The 19,459-nt window shown below is 35.2% G+C and overlaps 2 protein-coding genes across 2 annotated transcripts in view; one reads left to right on the top strand and one right to left on the bottom strand.

The window, feature by feature from the left end:
* LOC132553756 (gamma-secretase subunit Aph-1-like) overlaps positions 1-943 on the bottom strand; it is a 17,340-nt gene extending 16,397 nt beyond the window's left edge. Inside the window, exon 1 of the mRNA XM_060218027.1 lies at positions 859-943. The gene's annotated coding sequence lies outside the window, so the exon portion shown is untranslated. The remainder of the gene's footprint in view (positions 1-858) is intronic.
* A 376-nt stretch (positions 944-1,319) lies between these two features.
* On the top strand, positions 1,320-18,065 carry LOC132553758 (F-box only protein 30-like). The gene is made up of 4 exons (XM_060218029.1): positions 1,320-1,335; positions 2,416-2,642; positions 11,767-13,377; positions 13,849-18,065. The coding sequence occupies exons 1-4, from the start codon at positions 1,320-1,322 to the stop codon at positions 14,095-14,097; spliced, it is 2,103 nt and encodes a 700-aa protein (XP_060074012.1). The 3' UTR covers positions 14,098-18,065.
* Positions 18,066-19,459: the final 1,394 nt, after the last annotated feature.

Here is a 19,459-nt window from a genome sequence, read left to right as displayed (position 1 = left end):
GGAGGATACTACAGTAGTGGTGCTGCTGAAAGTACCCAGTAGTGTGACATCAACTCACATATATAGAGTGCTATGGTAACCATAGGATGTGTATTACCAGGGGATAGTCAGGGCTTAGGGCTTATGCATCCATAGGAAATCTGTATACACTGGTTAGCTGTAGACCTATAGGGAGCTAGGAGCATGTGGTCTGCTGGTACTAATGTTAGGTAGCATAAGGTTACACACTTTTACATTGGGATACTGTACGGTAGTGGAGTTGTTTAGCGTAAGTTGCCAATAGTTTGCACTAATATTATGATCCTACATTGTTATGCCGGTGACTCCCATACCAAGGACGAAAGGCTATACAAGCAGGATCAGGAATAAAAAGAAGATCCAGCCAGCCTCTGCCTGCTCTGGACCTACTGTGTGCAAATGTGGTGTGTGTGTGTATTACCAGAGCACACCTGGTGGCCCACTATTACATATAAGGATCTATATGATAGCGATCCATAGATCTTCATGATCATTTGACTATAAGGATCTATAAATGGTAAATGTGCATGGGCTTTTATGATCATCTGACTCTATATGGACCTACTTGTACATATGATAAAGGTCCAGAGGCTTTCATGATCATCTGACTTTAAGCACTTATATATGGACCACAGGTATCAGATTCATCTGCCAATGGACAGAGGATGCCAGAATTTGTAGACCCCCTGTTCTTCATAAAAAAAAAAAAAAACAATTTCTAATTTTAGTCACTTCGTGCCCTCGTGACTCATCATAGTGACTTCATTTATGTTGAATTAATAGACCGCTAATTGTCTTTTTTTTACATCAACTAGTGTCAAATGATTTCCGACTACTCACAATCAATTTTTAAAGTGCGTCTGCCTTCCTCACATTTCTATTTTACAATATGTACTTGTCAACCGCGCGTCAGAAGTCGTCTTCTTCCTTTTGTCGTTGTTTCCCCTTTCAGACTCCCCGTGATGTGCCCCGTAAAAATTTTATATTTCATTATCCAACCTTAATCAAGGACATCATCGAAGAAATTTTGACGCAGTAAATTGTATACTAATTATCTCAAATTAATCATCACGAAGTTGTTTTAATCAATGTCGATATTTTAAATAATTTTATGAGAGAAAATAAAATAAGACACTGGTCTATAGATTATCACAAAATTTTGTCTTTAAAACGTTTGCTTTCGGTACAGCGCTAACGCAAATCAATGGGTTGAGGCATACAAGCGCCTTTCTGACGAGGATTAACTGTCAAAAGTGTTGCTGAAAGTTGTGAGTTGAGAGGGGAAGGAGTATCACGCGAAGATGTCTTACATGCCCGGTTTGTATAAAATCGATTAGCATTCTTACCCTCTTGGATTTTAATCAGTATTGTTAAATTCAAATGTGTGTCTCTTAATAGAGATTTTAAATTCAGAATACTGTGTTTACAGCACAGACATTATTGCTTTCAGTTTCAGTGATCATGACTCAACAGATCTAGATTATCTTGACCCCTGCTGACCAGTCTTCTCTGTTACAGTACTAAAACTCACTACTTATATACGTCCCACTTCTGCCAAAACGTGTTCCTTATCTGGACATCACCCAACGCCACAAGATTCATGTTTTGTTATTACTACCAGACAGATGTGCATAATTATTGAAATATGAATCACTAAGAGATGTTCCCCCTTCTCTTTTGTACTGATTTGTACAATGCGTATGCTATCAGAAGAAAGTTATTCAAAGGCAAATCTGGAACTGGATGAAATGACATGTATGGTTTTTGATATTTGTGAGAGATTTTATTTCATTATGCATTTGTAATAGGAAGGAGTAAAATTCACTCTGTCAGTACTGGGGTTCAAGCTAGCAACCCTTCAGTCTCTAGCCAGACACTCTACTGCTTGATTAAAGAGAAAACCTGTACTCTGAACATCTACACTACTCCCACCTGCAAAAGTCTTTGACCCTGAAGACAACAACAACCCATGTTCAGTATCCCCAAGGAAGCATCTCCTATAGCTTCTACACATCTGTACATACATGTATCCATAGTCCAAATTATTCTCACGTTCTACCAACTTGTTTATATTGGTCTGGAGTTGATAGAACTCTGAAAAAAACTTGAGACTATTTTATCTGTAGTCAATAAAGATCGACAACTATGATAAATACCCGTTAATTATAACAGTGAATACAAATCTTAGAGCAGTATTTAAGTCCATGGTTATACTGTTTAAATTGATACTTATTGACAGATATAAAATTTCTTATCCATACACTGATCCAATCAGATTATAGTCACATAATAGTAGGCCCACAAATTTAACAACTATATGTATAACTTATTTTAAGTCTGAGACCTTTTTGATCGCTATATAGTTGCATTATGTTTTTTTCCTTGTTTTTATTTTAGGGCGTCTAGTAAAGTCTGGTCTAGAGCGGACATGTCCAACAGATGAAGCCCTAGCTTTTAGTTTATCTATACTTCATGCTCACTGTGAAGGATGTCATGACCGATACTGCAACATATCTCCTGATGGTAACAGCAGCTGTGAGGTCATTGAGTGCAGTCAGTCATGTGGACAGCGACTACATATGTGTAAAATTGAGGATCACAAGAATATCTGTTCTCTTGAGAAGGTAACTATGAATGCTGTAGTATCACAACTTGTTTATAACAATAAACATACATTCGGTGTTCACAGTGTACCAGTCACAATTTGTACACTATATATGTTTGGTGTTTACAGTGTACCAGTCACAATTTGTACACTATATATGTTTGGTGTTTATGGTGTACCAGTCACAATTTGTACACTATATATATTTGGTGTTCACAGTGTACCAGTCACAATTTGTACACTATATATGTTTGGTGTTTATGGTGTACCGGTCACAATTTGTATGTTTGGTGTTTATGGTGTACTGGTCACAATTTGTACACTATATATGTTTGGTGTTCACAGTGTACCAGTCACAATTTGTACACGATATATGGCTGGTGTTTATAGTGTACCAGTCACAATTTGTACACTGTATATATCTGGTGTTGATGGTGTATCAGTGACAATTTGTACACTACATATGTTTGGTGTTCACAGTGTATCAGTCACAATTTGTACACTAATATATGTCTGGTGTTCATGGTGTACCGATCACAATTTGTACACTATATATGTTTGGTGTTCACAGTGTACCAGTCACATTTGTACACTATATATGTCTGGTGTTACCAGGTCACATGGTGTACCGGTCACAAATTGGACACTATATATGTTTGGTGTTTATGGTGTATCAGTCACAATTTGTACACTATATATGTTTGGTGTTTATGGTGTACTGGTGTACACTATATATGTTTGGTGTTTATGGTGTACCGGTCACAATTTGTATGTTTGGTGTTTATGGTGTACCAATCACAATTTGTACACTATATATGTTTGGTGTTTATGGTATACTGGTTACAATTTGTACACTATATATATCTGGTGTTTATGGTGTACCGGTCACAATTTGTACACTATATATGTTTGGTGCTCACAGTGTATCAGCCACACTTTGTACACTATATATGTTTGGTGTTTATGGTGTACCAGTCACAATTTGTACACTATATATGTTTGGTGTTTATGGTGTACCAATCACAATTTGTACACTATATATGTTTGGTGTTTATGGTGTACTGGTGACAATTTGTACACTATATATGTTTGGTGTTTATGGTGTACCAGTCACAATTTGTACACTATATATGTTTGGTGTTTATGGTGTACTGGTCACAATTTGTACACTATATATGTTTGGTGTTTATGGTGTACCAGTCACAATTTGTACACTATATATGTTTGGTGTTCACAGTGTATCAGTCACAATTTGTACACAAATATATGTCGGTGTTTATGGTGTACTGGTCACAATTTGTACACTATATATGTCTGGTGTTTATGGTGTACCGATCACAATTTGTACACTATATATGTATGGTGTTTACAGTGTATCAGTCACAATTTGTACACTATATATATAGTTTATGGTGTTCACAGTGTAACAGTTTGGTGTTCACAGTGTACCGGTCACAATTTGTACACTATATATGTTTGGTGTTTATGGTGTACTGGTCACAATTTGTACACTATATATGTTTGGTGTTTATGTTGTTCCAGTCACAATTTGTACACTATATATGTCTGGTGTTTATGTTGTAACAGTCACAATTTGTACACTATATATGTCTGGTGTTTACAGTGTATCAGCCACACTTTGTACACATATATGTGTGTACACTATATATATGTCGGTGTTTATGGTGTATCAGTCACAATTTGTACACTATATATGTTTGGTGTTTATGGTGTACCAGTCACAATTTGTACACTATATATGTTTGGTGTTTATGGTGTACTAGTCACAATTTGAACACTATATATGTTTGGTGTTTTGGTGTACTGGTCACAATTTGTACACTATATATATATAGTCACAATTTGTACACAATTTTGTACACTATATATGTCTGGTGTTTATGGTGTACTGGTCACAATTTGTACATATATATATTTGGTGTTTATGGTGTACCAGGTCACAATTTGTACACTATATATGTCTGTTGTTTATGGTGTACCGGTCACAAATTGTACACTATATATGTTTGGTGTTTATGGTGTACCAGTCACAATTCGTACACTATATATGTTTGGTGTTTATGGTGTACCAGTCACAATTTGTACACTATATATGTTTGGTGTTTATGGTGTACTGGTCACAATTTGTACACTATATATGTTTGGTGTTTATGGTGTACTGGTCACAATTTGTACACTATATATGTTTGGTGTTTATGGTGTACCAGTCACAATTTGTACACTATATATGTTTGGTGTTTATGGTGTACTGGTCACAATTTGTACACTATATATGTTTGGTGTTTATGGTGTACCAATCACAATTTGTACACTATATATGTTTGGTGTTCACAGTGTACCAGTCACATTTGTACACTATATATGTCTGGTGTTTATGGTGTATGTTTGGTGTTGACCTGGTCACAATTTGTACACTATATATGTTTGGTGTTTATGGTGTACCAGTCACAATTTGTACACTATATATGTTTGGTGTTTATGGTGTACTGGTCACAATTTGTACACTATATATGTTTGGTGTTTATGGTGTACCAATCACAATTTGTACACTATATATGTCTGGTGTTTATGGTGTACTGGTCAAAATTTGTACACTATATATGTATAGTGTTCACAGTGTATCAGTCACAATTTGTACACTAATATATGTCTGGTGTTCATGGTGTACCGATCACAATTTGTACACTATATATGTTTGGTGTTCACAGTGTACCAGTCACATTTGTACACTATATATGTCTGGTGTTTATGGTGTACCAGTCACAGTTTGTACACTATATATATCTGGTGTTGATGGTGTACCGGTCCCAATTTGTACACTATATATGTTTGGTGTGTATGGTGTACTGGTTACAATTTGTACACTATATATATCTGGTGTTTATGGTGTACCGGTCACAATTTGTACACTATCTATGTTTGGTGTTTATGGTGTACCAGCCACAATTTGTACACTATATATGTCTGGTGTTTATGGTGTACCGGTCACAATTTGCACACTATATATGTTTGGTGTTTATGGTGTACTGGTCTGGTGTTTATGGTGTACCGGTCACAATTTGCACACTATATATGTTTGGTGTTTATGGTGTACTGGTCACAATTTGTACACTATATATGTCTGGTGTTTATGGTGTACCGATCACAATTTGTACACTATATATGTATGGTGTTCACAGTGTATCAGTCACAATTTGTACACTAATATATGTTTGGTGTTCACAGTGTACCAGTCACAATTTGTACACTATATATGTTTGGTGTTTATGGTGTACTGGTCACAATTTGTACACTATATATGTTTGGTGTTTATGGTGTACCGGTCACAATTTGTACACTATATATGTTTGGTGCTCACAGTGTATCAGCCACACTTTGTACACTATATATGTCTATTGTTCACAGTGTATCAGTCACAATTTGTACACTAATATATGTCGGTGTTTATGGTGTACCAATCACAATTTGTACACTATATATGTTTGGTGTTCACAGTGTACCAGTCACATTTGTACACTATATATGTCTGGTGTTTATGGTGTACTGGTCACAATTTGTACACTATATATATATATGGTGTTTACAGTGTATCAGTCACAATTTGTACACTATACATGTTTGGTGTTGATAGGGTACCAGTCACAATTTGTACACTATATATGTATGGTGTTCACAGTGTATCAATCACAATTTGTACACTATATATGTCTGGTATTGATGGTGTACTGGTCACAATTTGTACACTATATATATCTGGTGTTGATGGTGTACCGGTCACAATTTGTACACTATATATGTTTGGTGTTTATGGTGTACCAGTCACAATTTGTACACTATATATGTTTGGTGTTTATGGTGTACCAGTCACAATTTGTACACTATATATATTTGGTGTTTATGGTGTACCAGTCACAATTTGTACACTATATATGTCTGGTGTTTATGGTGTACCGGTCACAATTTGTACACTATATATGTTTGGTGTTTATGGTGTACTGGTTACAATTTGTACACTATATATATCTGGTGTTTATGGTGTACTGGTCACAATTTGCACACTATATATGTTTGGTGTTGATGGTGTACTGGTCACAATTTGTACACTATATATGTCTGGTGTTTATGGTGTACCGATCACAATTTGTACACTATATATGTATGGTGTTCACAGTGTATCAGTCACAATTTGTACACTAATATATGTTTGGTGTTTAGGGTGTACCAGTCACAATTTGTACACTATATATGTTTGGTGTTTATGGTGTACCAATCACAATTTGTACACTATATATGTTTGGTGTTTATGGTGTACCGGTCACAATTTGTACAATATATATGTTTGGTGCTCACAGTGTATCAGCCACACTTTGTACACTATATATGTCTATTGTTCACAGTGTATCAGTCACAATTTGTACACTAATATATGTCTGGTGTTTATGGTGTACCAATCACAATTTGTACACTATATATGTTTGGTGTTCACAGTGTACCAGTCACATTTGTACACTATATATGTCTGGTGTTTATGGTGTACCAGTCACAATTTGTACACTATATATGTCTGGTGTTTATGGTGTACCAGTCACACTTTGTACACTATATATGTCTGGTGTTTATGGTGTACTGGTCACAATTTGTACACTATATATGTATGGTATTGATGGTGTACTGGTCACAATTTGTAAACTATATATATCTGGTGTTTATGGTGTACCGGTCACAATTTGTACACTATATATGTTTGGTGTTTATGGTGTACTGGTCACAATTTGTACACTATATATCTTTGGTGTTGATGTTGTACCAGTCACAATTTGTACACTATATATATTTGGTGTTCACGGTGTACCAGTCACAATTTGTACACTATATATGACCGGTGTTGATGGTGTACCAGTCACAATTTGTACACTATATATATTTGGTGTTCAAAATGTACTGGTCACAATTTGTACACTATATATGTTTGGTGTTCATGGTGTACCAGTCACAATTTGTACACTATATATGTTTGGTGTTCATGGTTTACCGGTCACAATTTGTACACTATATATGTCTGGTGTTTATGGTGTACTAGTCCCAATTTGTACACTATATATGTCTGGTGTTTACAGTGTATCAGTCACAATTTGTACACTATATATGTTTGGTGTTCAAAGTGTACGTGTCACAATTTGTACACTATATATGTTTGGTGTTTATGGTGTACCGGTCACAATTTGTATGTTTGGTGTTTATGGTGTACCAATCACAATTTGTACACTATATATGTTTGGTGTTTATGGTGTACCGGTCACAATTTGTATGTTTGGTGTTTATGGTGTACCAATCACAATTTGTACACTATATATGTTTGGTGTTTATGGTGTATCAGTCACAATTTGTACACTATATATGTTTGGTGTTCAAAGTGTACAGCCACAATTTGTATATATATGTCTGGTGTTCACAGTGTATCAGTCACAATTTGTACACTAATATATGTCTGGTGTTTATGGTGTACCAATCACAATTTGTACACTATATATGTTTGGTGTTCACACTGTACCAGTCACATTTGTACACTATATATGTCTGGTGTTTATGGTGTACCAGTCACAATTTGTACACTATATATGTCTGGTGTTTATGGTGTACCAGTCACAATTTGTACACTATATATGTTTGGTGTTTATGGTGTACTGGTCACAATTTGTACACTATATTTATCTGGTGTCTATGGTGTACCAATCACAATTTGTACACTATATATGTTTGGTGTTCACAGTGTATCAGTCACAATTTGTACACTATATATGTTTGGTGTTTATGGTGTACCAATCACAATTTGTACACTATATATGTTTGGTGTTTATGGTGTACCAGTCACAATTTGTACACTATATATATTTGGTGTTCACAATGTACTGGTCACAATTTGTACACTATATATGTCTGGTGTTGATGGTGTAACGGTCACAATTTGTACACTATATATATTTGGTGTTCACAATGTACTGGTCACAATTTGTACACTATATATGTCTGTTGTTTATGGTGTACCGGTCACAAATTGTACACTATATATGTTTGGTGTTTATGGTGTACCAGTCACAATTTGTACACTATATATGTTTGGTGTTGATGGTGTACTGGTCACAATTTGTACACTATATATATTTGGTGTTCACAATGTACTGGTCACAATTTGTACACTATATATGTCTGTTTATGTGTACCGGTCACAATTTGTACACTATATATGTTTGGTGTTTACATGGTGTACCAGTCACAATTTGTACACTATATATGTTTGGTGTTCATGGTCTACCAGTCACATTTTGTATGTTTGGTGTTTATGGTGTACCAGTCACAATATATGTGTACACTATATATATGTTTGGTGTTTTTGTACACTATATATGTTTGGTGTTTATGGTGTACCAGTCACAATTTGTACACTATATATATTTGGTGTTCACGGTGTACCAGTCACAATTTGTACACTATATATGTTTGGTGTTCACAGTGTATCAGTCACAATTTGTACACTATATCTGTTTGGTGTTTATGGTGTACTGGTTACAATTTTTACACTATATATGTTTGGTGTTTATGGTGTACTGGTCACAATTTGTACACTATATATGTTTGGTGTTTATGGTGTACTGGTCACAATTTGTACACTATATATGTTTGGTGTTTATGGTGTACCAGTCACAATTTGTACACTATATATGTTTGGTGTTTATGGTGTACCAGTCACAATTTGTAGACGATATATGTTTGGTGTTCAAAGTGTACCAGCGTCACAATTTGTACACTATATATGTTTGGTGTTGATGGTGTACTGTTGACAATTTGTACACTATATATGTTTGGTGTTTATGGTGTACCAGTCACAATTTGTACACTATATATATTTGGTGTTGATGGTGTATCAGTGACAATTTGTACACTATATATGTTTGGTGTTTATGGTGTACTAGTCACAATTTGTACACTATATATGTTTGGTGTTTTGGTGTACTGGTCACAATTTGTACACTATATATGTTTGGTGTTGATGGTGTACTGGTGACAATTTGTACACTATATATGTTTGGTGTTTATGGTGTACCAGTCACAATTTGTACACTATATATGTTTGGTGTTTATGGATCTTTCTCAAATTTCATATCCAGTTTCCCCTTGGTCACTAGTTGCGCATTGTACCTTTTTTGGACTGATTCGAATTCAAGATGGCCGACAGGTGGCCATCTTGGATTTTGGAAGTAAAAGTTTGTTACCGCTATTTCTGGAAAATTACTGGATGGATCTTTCTCAAATTTCATATCCAGTTTCCCCTTGGTCACTAGTTGTGCATTGTCCCTTTTTTGGACTGATTCAAATTCAAGATGGCCGACAGGTGGCCATCTTGGATTTTGGATGTAAAAGTTTGTTACTGCTATTTCTTGGAAAGTACTGGATAGATCTTTCTCAAATTCCATATGCAGTTTCCACTTGGTCCCTAGTTGTGCATTGTACCTTTTTTGGACTGATTCGAATTCAAGATGGCCGACAGGTGGCCATCTTGGATATAAAGTTTGTTACTGCTATTTCTTGGAAAGTACTGGATGGATCTTTCTCAAATTTCATATGCAGGTTCCCCTTGGTCCCTAGTTGTGCATTGTACCTTTTTTGGACTGATTTGAAATCAAGGTGGCCCACAGGCAGCCATCTTGGATGTTGATAAAGTTTGTTACAGCACAAGCATATTGTCCATTATCCACCTGTAACTGACTGTGCATATCTAATAATACTTTGGGATCTTTTTCAAATGATATTTGCTAAAAGGTTGTCCATTATCTTAATAATACTAAAAATATCTTGTGCCATCATTGAGTACATTCAATGAAGACCAGTTCATGAACATTTACAACACCTGTAACAAACAAAAAAAATAAACAAATCTTCAAGAACTGAAAACAGATTCTCAAATGATGGGCGCCAAGATCCCTCTGGGATCTCTTGTTGTTGTACCAGTCACAATTTGTACACTATATATGTTTGGTGTTGATGGTGTACCAGTCACAATTTGTACACTATATATATCTGGTGTTTATGGTGTACCGGTCACAATTTGTACACTATATATGTTTGGTGTTTATGGTGTACCGGTCACAATTTGTACACTATATATTTCTGGTGTGTATGGTGTACCAGTCACAATTTGTACACTATATATGTTTGGTGTTTATGGTGTACCAGTCACAATTTGTACACTATATATATCTGGTGTTTATGGTGTACCGGTCACAATTTGTACAATATATATGTTTGGTGTGTATGGTGTACCAGTTACAATTTGTACACTATATATATCTGGTGTTTATGGTGTACCGGTCACAATTTGTACACTATATATGTTTGGTGTTTATGGTGTACCAATCACAATTTGTACACTATATATGTTTGGTGTTTATGGTGTACCGGTCACAATTTGTGGTGATGAAGTCCATGTTTAGTGTCATGTGCTTTGACAATATTGATTAACTCAGTAATCATTACTTTAGGAGTTCTATAGAATCTGTATTCAATTTTAGCAGTGATGAGGTAATCCTTTTTTAACTTGTTTCAAAGGTATTACAACATGCAGAGTTCTGCAACAGACTCAGAGACCAGGATTTTAGATTTTGTATATATTCCAGATGTGATAATAAAGTAATGCAAGTACTCAGTATATATGTTAACATTGGAATCCATGGAAGGAATGTGAATTGTGTGAATAACATTCAAAATATGACACATTTGACCCCACCACCCCAACCTTTCCTCCCCATTTTGATAAAGATTTGGACAGAACACATGCTATGTATATTTTATAATTTTCCTGATGTGTCTTTAGAAGTTAAAACCTATAAAGTCTCTAGAAACAAACAAGCAAAGAAAACAATTTTAAAAGGTTTAATTTTAATGCAATATCAGTTTTCCAATATAGATAAAGTTTTACCATATTATTTATACCCAGGAAATTTTGATATTGTTTGTATGATATTATCACTCTTGGGGTCAGATACATGAGAGGATAATTAAGAAAAGTTCTGTGAATAATCCTGGCAATATCAAAATGTTTAGGTCGAAGTGTTTTAATGTTTCAGGTGCCCTGTACTAATCACAGCTATGGCTGTCCGCTGGAGATGACCAGAAATAAGATAAATGCCCACATTCGAGTTTGTCCAGCAAGCGTGATGCGATGTGTGATTGAGTGGAATCGCTGGCCGATGCACTCAGCAGAGGAGAACATTAAAGCCCCCTTACCACTGGACAATCCACATGTACGATGTGGTCAGCTGGATGTAGCTTTGGCTCTCAGGGACCAGAGGATGTTGATGGAGTCCATGAAAGCCCCTCAAAGGATCAGAAAGGTCCTCCAGAATACAATAACTCAGCGATATCCGGGAGTCCCATTTGAAAATCGTAGTGGGTCCATAGACTCCGATTGCCCATCAGATACAGCCTCAGTGACAGTATCTGATGATGAGTTGGATGCCCCATGGGAAAATACACGATTTCCTCCAGGGCTTAAGATGAGTGTTTGTTCAAAACTCTATCGTGCAACTAAACATATATCAGAAAATTTAACCATGGCTTCAAATCCTGCATCATTGCTTGGACAAAAGCAGGAGCACCTGTCTGATATCCGAGAGGAACAGGACATCAAGCTAAACATCAATTCATATGATATTGATTCCAAAATCAAAGACAAAGTCGAATCAATGTCTATAGCATGCTCAGAATTTAATACCAGCTCTTCAACAACAGAAAATCCGGGAACTGAAGACAGTTGTTCTTGTGATAGAACTCTCAGCAGTTCAAGATATGATTCTAGCCTCTCATGCAATGCTAGTAGTATGGAATCTCTGGACATGATCAGTCAGGTTGGTGATAGTAAGTCTGATAGTGGTGACCAGCAGACAGTCAATGATCATTTTGTGGAACTGTACAAAAAAGATGTCAAACTTCATGAACTGTTAGGTGTGAGTCTCAATATCGAGTGTATATCCAAGTACATTTCTAAACACCCCAAAATGTACACCTTTCTCTGTGCTCAAGATTTCCGTCGTGAGGAATACACATGGCACTTCAAAAACGTACACAATGACATTCACTGTGGATTGAATGGCGTTGTGGAACAGCGTTGTCCGTTAGCCTACCTAGGATGTACATATTCTCATCAGAGACTTGTTCCAGGGGAGCCGAGAGGACAGATTGTACACAGCTCTCTGCTGGAGAGTTTTGGTTTGCTCACTTGCCAGGAGGAGGACAGTATGGAAGATGACACTATTATCCCCAGTAAAGCTTCCAACCCTGACCCTGCTCACTTAGACTCAAATAGTCATGTGACAGACATCTATGCTGAAGTTCCGAGACAACGACTAAGGGAAGCCACTCCAGAAATTGTTACCTCTCACAAGTTTGACTCTAGAATAAAAGTGTATCCACGATTCCGTAATCTCTCTGGGGGATACAGCTTTGTGACCAAGGCTCAGAAAGACGATGAAGAGTTGTCTCCCCTCCTTTGTTTACCAGTTGAAGTTTTAATACACCTGGTGACCTTCCTGGACAGCTTTAGTCTGTGTAATTTGTCTCTTACCTGTAAACTTTTCCGCAACATCACTTGTTCCATCCTCATCAATAAGGGTATGGTGATCCCTGTCTGGGAAAAGGTCAAATCCGGGTCAAAGGTTACTTGGCAGATCTCGCACAAGGTATGAGTTCAATTACAGTTATCCTCTTTGATCTAAAGATTAATTTCACAGTAAATTTTATAAGATTATTTAAGGCAAGTCCAGAACACCTTTTTTTCAAAATTTTGACAAGTCCCATCCCACATAGATATAGAGTGTCCTCAAAATTTGTGAATCCCACAGAAAATAAAAGAGGTGTCATCAATTAAAGAACTTGTGATTTTGTCACTGTATACGTAGTAACTTTTAAAATCAAGGTGACAATTTTAATGATCATGTCCACTGCTCCAAATTAAAGATTAAGCCATTTTAGATGAACATTTATATCAATGGAGTTCTGAGGAAATTGATATATATAGTATTTAGGATAAAATATATATATAGGACATTCTCAAGGACATTTTAGGATAACAACACTTTATTTTGTCAGTTTCCAATTATTAGCTATGAAAAAAAATATCTCTGGCATGATTTTATTGTCTTGTTTTACAGAAGTGGTCATTCAGTACAAGTTTCACACCAATACATAAGTGGCTGTACAGTAATTCAAGTCCTTTGTCTGAACATCTCAAGGTGTGTCCTTTTAATCGCCTTGAAGACAAGATCGTTTCCAAGGATATGTGGACCTACACTTCCAGCCTGGGAAAGGATGGATCTGACATAGCCATCATCAGTACCCTTCAACACCTGAAGCAGATGCATTCAGAAGTTAACCGTTTTGACAATTTTTGGGTTGATTGACACATCTGGAAACAAAAGTCTGTAATATGAAATCTAATACTTTGGCTTTGCGGATCAAAGCTTTCCATGCAGGTTAACTTTCATCTATTTTTCCCTTTTGTCAAATACAAAAAATAAAAAGAGGGTGAAATTTCAATGCTAAATTTATATACTTTTAAGAGAAAGGGTTTGGGGGGTGGGGGGAGTTAACACTTTTATACACTGATGGATGGAACAACCAGAGAGCTTGTTTTACTGTTTTTAGGTCACCTGATCTTGAGGGTCATGCTTCATACATTGTGCAAAAAATTGACATTTTTGACTTCCTCGTAATAAACTAATGGCCCAGAGTACTGATAATGTGCCTGTAGCATGCTGGGATTAAGGGCTACAAAGTTCATCAAAAATGAATGACCATGACCCACTTTCAAGGCCACAGAGGTCAAATGTGTTGAAATATTTATGCAACTTCTTCTCAATCACCAAAAGGCCCAGGGTGCTGATATTGGGTCAGTAGCATGCTGGGTTGAAGGGCTATCAGGTTTGTTCAAATGAATGGCCTTGACCTTCATTCAAGGTCACAGGGGCCTAATACACTAAACTACAACAAAGAGTATTATCACTTTGTTATCAAAGAGTGTTGAAAATTAAGCCTTCAAACTAAGAAACAACTTTAACTTTCTAAGTATGCATATATCAGTTCTGTTCTATCAGCCCCAATACTTAAAGTTCTTAAACTATCCAAAGACCTGAAGACCTCAGGTGATCGTTAACGCCCTTGAGCCTCTTGTTTTATATATATATATATATATATCTCTGAAGATTGGTGCTTTATTTAATGTCATGTTATTCTCAAACCAAGAGAAGTTGACACGTTGAAAAGTAAGAAAATGCAAGTATTATTAGTTGCTTGAAATCAAAATTGATGCAATAAATCTGAAATTTGTTTGGTTCTCTTCAACATCAGATAACCAAAGAGTTTCCATAAAGATGATTTTTATAAGAAATGTTGATTCAGCTTAAAGTTAGTTTTGTTCTGGACTTATAGACTGTCCTTAATATAAATATGGTATGAAAGACTACTTGTTATTGCTACTGATTGCTGTATAATGTGTTGTTGAGTTTGTGTTTTAAGACAGGACATAATTGCTCACTTGATTTATGTTACCTTGGATGAAGATCCGAGTTACAAATCTGTGGCAGTTTGTGTCTCTTGTGAAACTGAGAAACAGACCAATCTGAGCTATTATGGTTGATATAGTATAATATAGGACACTTTACCCTATTTAGTCAAGATGGCAGACCTCCTGTATGTTGTTCAGTGAGGTAGGCACCAGAAAATATCTATTTTTTCAAGATTTATGTGATACTTTTGATGGAAAAGGTTGAAATCTAGATGCTTTAAAATTGTAACATAATGATGATGATACATATTCAGTTTAATACTTGTAATTCATGTTTCAGGGGAGAAAAACCTTTTTAGATTTAAGTGTAAAAAATGTCTGGACGGATAATGGAGGATTTCATTCTACATGGATTAGTATGATAAGTAATTTGTCAATTTTTTAAAGACATACCTTTTCTTTATTGTAACATATGGTTGTAGGATTCAGAAGAAAAACAATACAACACTGATACGATGTTGAATGTCTGTACATCTTAGAGTACATTTGGAAATATTAACACATGATAAGCAAAAGAAAAGAGAGAAAAAACATACATTGTTGTATCAGTTGTGTAATTCTTAATGTTATTATGATGTCCCTGTCATTATATGGTGAAGCAATTATTGTTACACAGGTCCCTTCCATCCCAAACAATGTCATATCCTTAGAATCTGACAACTGATTTGGTTCAAATTTACCCTATAACATCTTGTTCTACACATAAACTGATTCTGGGTTTTGATAGAAGCTTGCAGAGGTATTCATGTTTGGTAGACTTTTTCTAATCGTTTTAAACTTGTTCTTGCTTTCTTTGAAATTTATTTTACTGCAAAGCAAAGTACGTTGTGAACTTCCTTGACTTAAAAATTTGAAGATGTCACTTCTTACTTATATTCTGAAACTTTTATAGTTACCTGTGTAAATAGTAATAGACAATAATCCACCTTGTTTAAAAACATGATAAATATTATGTTACAGAAATATCACATCCAAGTACAATATGCTGGTACGTTGTTGTAGTTATATGTCATCAGAACAAAGGTCTCCTTTAGTGAGATAAAACTCAGCAATATGTAGAGTTATGTAAACAAAAAAAAACAAATTAAAAAACAAGCACAACAATAACAGTGAATTGTTTTACATGGTAATATTTATTTTGCTAATTGCCTAAATCCAAGTGAATGAATATCTATGCATTCACTTATAGAACTTATATATCTATAGCAGTAAGCTTTCAAAAGTTTTGCCCGTATCATTGTAAAATTCAAATTGGACTTTTCCTATTTTACATATTGGACAGAGATACCTTGCTATGAATTTAAAACTATGAAAATAGAGAAAGTTGGATTTATCATTGTGTTTTTTTTCATCTTTTTCTGTGAACATAAAGAATACACGGTCAATGTCTTAAAATATAAGCTGTATTTATAAGGTGAAGAAAGACGAAAGTGGCGAGTCTCTGGTGAGCACCTGTTTTTTGTCTTCCTGTCTCGTGACAAAATACAGCTTATATTTTAAGACACTGACCATGTTTCTATTAATCCAGCAACATTGAATGAAAATCAGACAATCAAATCCTTAATAATTTTGTTGTCCAATCTTTGCTTACCCGATTTTAACGTTACACTGAATTTTACCTGATGATGTATGCCAAAATAATTGTTCCGTGCAGAGATATAATTCCAAACTGCAAGTGATTTTACAGCAATTTTATGAATTGTCGTAAATAAACTTTGTCATTACAATATATAAAATCGCTACTTTCAACAGTTACTAATATTGTTAAATTAAATTTTAAAGTAAATTCAGAAAGCAATTAATGCGAATTAAAGCACATGTTGAAATACAGCTGTTTTCTGTCATTGCCGAATCCAGTAAAAATATATGTGGAAAGTGTATTCTGACAACGGCAGAGCCAGTTGTAGGATAAATGTTTATATGTACTTATCATACCTTTCCTTTTCCACTTACACATGATTGAAAATTACAGTCCTGAATATGATTCTCAATGACTGTTTTTTTCACAATTCAGATTTGAAAACGTGCAAATTTATCTGTGTAATGTTGCAATATTATCAGAGCGTGTTCAACTGTTCAGATTTTGCGTATGGACAAATTGAAGAACAACACTTTGACAACAGTTCTAAATAAAGGTGAGAATATGACCCATGGTACCTTTACTGGAGAAGCACACTGAAATGTGTGAGATTGTGAAGTTTCATATTTATAGCAAGTAAAATACCAACAAATGTTAACAAACAACAGTGTGTATTTTGCATAAAATATATAGAGAGAATATAAAGTGTGTTTAAACATGATATTAACCAAAATGTTATATTAAGAGAAAATTTATCTTTGTATATTTATTGAGCTATATATAACTTATTGTAGAGGAAATCATCCCCAATTCTTAGTTTATCTACAATCTACATATATAATTATATATTTGAGCCAAGTGGAGACAGTGAAACAAGCTATTAGTTTTCAGATGTTTTTGAACCTGGATTTTAGATTTTGCAGAATATCAAGTTCTAGCTTAAGGAAAGTAAATTAATAGCAAATAAAATACTGGTTTCTTTATCCTTGTTCTATGAAGAAATATCATGTGTTTATGTGTACTGATAGTTTGAGAAATATGATGGATTTTGCTGACCATGCATGCCTTGTGTTTGCCAGTTTGTTGTGGATGTTCAATGGTTTCTGCTGGTCAGTTGCCTGATTGTTGTAATTTATGTTAAAACCTATGCAAAGAAGTTCAGTGTCTTAAGTTTCATTCATAATGGTAGAAAATCGTTATAAATTTAAATATCCATTGACCACTTATGTCACGTTTAGTAGTTTTTATTTCATATCAATAACCTCATTTGTACACTATATATGTCTGGTGTTCACAGTGTACCAGTCACAATTTGTACACTATATATGTCTGGTGTTCACAGTGTACCAGTCAAAATTTGTACACTTTATATGTCTGGTGTTTATGTTGTACCAGTCACAATTTGTACACTATATATGTCTGGTGTTCACAGTGTACCAGTCAAAATTTGTACACTATATATGTCTGGTGTTTATGTTGTACCAGTCAAAATTTGTACACTATATATGTTTGGTGTTCACAGTGTACCAGTCACAATTTGTACACTATATATGTCTGGTGTTCACAGTGTACCAGTCAAAATTTGTACACTATATATGTCTGGTGTTCACAGTGTACCAGTCACAATTTGTACACTATATAAGTTTGGTGTTTATGTTGTACCGGTCACAATTTGTACACTATATATGTCTGGTGTTTGTGGTGTACCGGTCACAATTTGTACACTATATATGTCTGGTGTTCACAATATTCCAGTCACAATTTGTACACTATATATGTGTGGTGTTTATGTTGTACCAGTCACAATTTGTACACTATATATGTCTGGTGTTCACAGTGTACCAGTCACAATTTGTGCACTATATATGTCTGGTGTTCACAGTGTACCAGTCACAATTTGTACACTATATATGTCTGGTGTTTATGGTGTACCAGTCACAATTTGTACACTATATATGTTTGGTGTTTATGGTGTACCGGTCACAATTTGTACACTATATATGTTTGGTGTTTATGGTGTACCGGTCACAATTTGTACACTATATATGTTTGGTGTTTATGGTGTACCAGTCACAATTTGTACACTATATATGTTTGGTGTTTATGGTGTACCAGTCACAATTTGTACACTATATATATATGGTGTTTATGGTGTACCAGTCACAATTTGTACACTAACAAAGCAAGTATCAACCGCAACAAGCGCAGGATAAGTTGGTAGTGAGTTTAATTCGTCTGCTTCATCAGGACAGCGAATGTAAGAATGTATCTACACAAGTTAAAACACCACTTGTCTGGTGGAGATATATAGATGACATTTTCTTCATATGGACACATTCAAGAGAGGAACTTACCTCCTTTAGTGAAGTCATGAACTCTTTTGACCCAACGATTAAGTTTACCTTGGATATCGGCGATAACGAGGTTAACTTCCTAGACACCACTATCTATAATGAACTGTGCTAATTATAACCGTTATGGACACTATATATGATAGCGCTCGTGACTCTTATTATTACGTCACAATATAACCGTGCCCACACTTTTAGTACTTCAGGGGTAATTTTCTTACATTCACTGTCCTGATGAAGCCCACATAGCTCGGGCGAAACCGGTCAAC

The sequence above is a fragment of the Ylistrum balloti genome, unplaced genomic scaffold (assembly GCF_031769215.1).
Source record: "Ylistrum balloti isolate Yb309-2 unplaced genomic scaffold, AGI_CSIRO_Ybal_v1 Utg370348, whole genome shotgun sequence".
NCBI classification, from domain to species: domain Eukaryota; kingdom Metazoa; phylum Mollusca; class Bivalvia; order Pectinida; family Pectinidae; genus Ylistrum; species Ylistrum balloti.
This window is presented reverse-complemented; position numbering and strand designations above follow the sequence as displayed.